We start from the raw sequence: 2,699 nt of genomic DNA on the forward strand, positions 1-2,699 counted from the left end.
TAAATAAAAACATTTCTATTATGGATTTAAATTTTTATTCGTAAATCATAAAAAAATAAAAACATTTCTATTATGGATTTTAATTTTTATTTGTAAATCATTTTATTCACTATTTCAAAGGAATATAGACACCCTTGTTTTATATATAATATATATATACATATGTAGTATAATATATAGTAGATAAAAAACAGTTAAAAATAATCGAGCTAATACCTGGAATCAATGATAAAAATAAAATATTTTTAAATTGTTTTTTATTAAGTATTTGTTATGCATTATATAACCCATAAAAGAAGTTTGTTATGTAGTTATTTATCAATAAATTCTTTTAAAATTTCATTTAAAATCTGTACAATACATGGTTTTTGTTGTGTGTTTTTTCATAACAAATAAAACAAAAACTAAATATTTTTTATTCATCAAGGGTCATGGCACCCCTTACCGTGAAGAAGCACCTACCGTGGTTTTTGAAAAAATTAGTACATTTTTTATGTTTTTATTTTTATTTATTTTTTAGTATTATTTTATACAAAACTAACTCATTGCAGTAATAATATTTTTTTAAAAAGATATATTTTTAAAGATTTGAAATGTTTTTTTACCCGCAAATGATTTTTTATTGCTTTCTTAAGAAAATCTTTAACAGTAAAAAAAATTTGTATAGTTTTTTTTATGGCTTAAAATTTATATAATTTTTTCGATAAAAGTTTAAAATAGTTGTAAAAACATTGATTATTTTAAATTTATCAAAAAATATTAGTATTTTTTGTATAACATTGTTTAATTATTTATACGGTAGGTAATTACGAAAATTATAATAGTTAGCACTTACCGTTTATAAAAATATTTTATCGGACGTTTTTTATTTTGTGAAGTTTTCTCTCTAAAAAACCATTTAAGTTAAACTAAATTACCAATTAAAGGTAATTTAACCCTAGGGAGTATTTATTTGATATGTTTTTTATACTTTATTTATTATGTGAAATGAATTCGATAAAAAGGATGCAAGGTTCAAAAAATAAAAAAAACATTCGAAAAAAGCTATTGTATTCCAAAGAACAACTGCATGCAGCACTTAGAACTTTAAATAAAGGTAAAAAAATTTAATGAGTCAGTAAAAAGTTTAATGTTCCTGAAAGTACCTTACGCGACAAATTATCTGGTAAAAGCCAACCCTAACGGCAAAACTCTAGCTTTAAATCATATTTTGGAGAAGAAATAAGAATGAATTGGTTGCTTGGTTAATGCAGTGCGCTAACATGGGTTTTGCGATAACAAAAAAGATATTAATTAAGGCCGTACAAAAAATAGTTAAAGAGCGAGGTATAAAAACACCATTTAAAGATGATATCCCAAGTAAAAACTGGTTTTATAAATTTATGCGCCATCATAAGGAATTATCGCAAAAACGAGCAGAGCATATTAGTAGAGCTTGGGGTCTTATAACTAAAGCATCGATAAGAAAATGGTTTAATGAGGTGTATGAATTATTAGGCGATGATGCGCAATACCTTAATAACCCATCTCGCGTTTTTAATTTAGACGAAACTAGTTTTGAGTTAGCACCAAAAACTGGAAAAGTAATTAACGTTAGAGGAAGAAATGTTTATGAAGAATGCAACAACAGCGATAAGAAAAACCTTACAGCTCTATTTTGCGTAAATGCAAATGGTGAATTTGCACCATCATTAACATTGTACAAGTATGCTCGAATGCCAAAAACTGTTGCTGCTGCTGCACCACCAGGTTGGGATCTCGGTAAAAGTGACAGCGGCTGGATGACCGCCGAATGCTTTTATGAGTACTTCACAAATGTGTTAGTACCATATTGGAAATCTATTAATACACAATTACCAATATATATGTTCATGGATGGATATCACTCGCATTTGTCTAAAGAGCTCAGCATGTATTGCTCCTCGGAAAGAATTCATTTGATTTCGTTGTTTCCTAATGCTACACACATCTTACAACCAGTAGATGTGTCAGTTTTCAGACCAATGAAAAAAAAATGGCAGAACATTTGTCGGCAATTTAAATTGGATAACGATTTTAATGAAATTCGCAGAGAAAATATACCAATGTTGTTGAATAATTTTGTTATGAATCCAAATATTAAAAAAAATATTATTAACGAATTTAGGTCGATAGGAATATTCCCATTTAATATAAAAAATTATAAAAAAGTAATTCAACGTGTTAAATTGAATTCTACAATTGATAATAATAAAACGAATCTTTCAAGCCATAATAACGCGGGAAACATATTTAAAAACAACGTTGCACCAGAAGTAATGTTTCAGTTTGTAAAAACTGGAAAGAAAGATTGGGGAGGAAAAACTGACTTCAGAGAATTATTTAATTTTTAGAAAAAATTTAAATTTAACGATAGCTCCAAACAAACCATAAATTTAATAGAAGCCAATTATAATGTATCTTACAATGAAATCGATAAAGAATCGTATTTAGATATTAGCAATACCCAAAATGAAAACGTATCTTGTAATGTTAGCGAATTCAGAAAAAGCGTAATAATGGATGAATCCGGTGAAAGTAAATCAGCAACAGATCCACCAGATTCAAATAAATAAATATTAAAAGATGTATCTCCATTACACAACTTTCTGTTATAGCAAAAACAACTAATCACGAAAAAAAAGCTGAAACAAGTTGAACGATTACCGAGCGTTGTAACT

General features: G+C 27.2%; 1 protein-coding gene across 1 annotated transcript; it reads left to right on the forward strand.

Annotated features, from left to right (window-relative positions):
- Positions 1-1,262: 1,262 nt before the first annotated feature.
- Positions 1,263-2,372, forward strand: LOC136078564 (uncharacterized). Its single transcript, XM_065794341.1, has one exon. The coding sequence runs from the start codon at positions 1,263-1,265 to the stop codon at positions 2,370-2,372; it is 1,110 nt and encodes a 369-aa protein (XP_065650413.1).
- The last annotated feature ends 327 nt before the right edge of the window (positions 2,373-2,699 follow it).

Source organism: Hydra vulgaris, chromosome 03 (genome assembly GCF_038396675.1).
Source record: "Hydra vulgaris chromosome 03, alternate assembly HydraT2T_AEP".
NCBI classification, from domain to species: Eukaryota; Metazoa; Cnidaria; class Hydrozoa; order Anthoathecata; family Hydridae; genus Hydra; species Hydra vulgaris.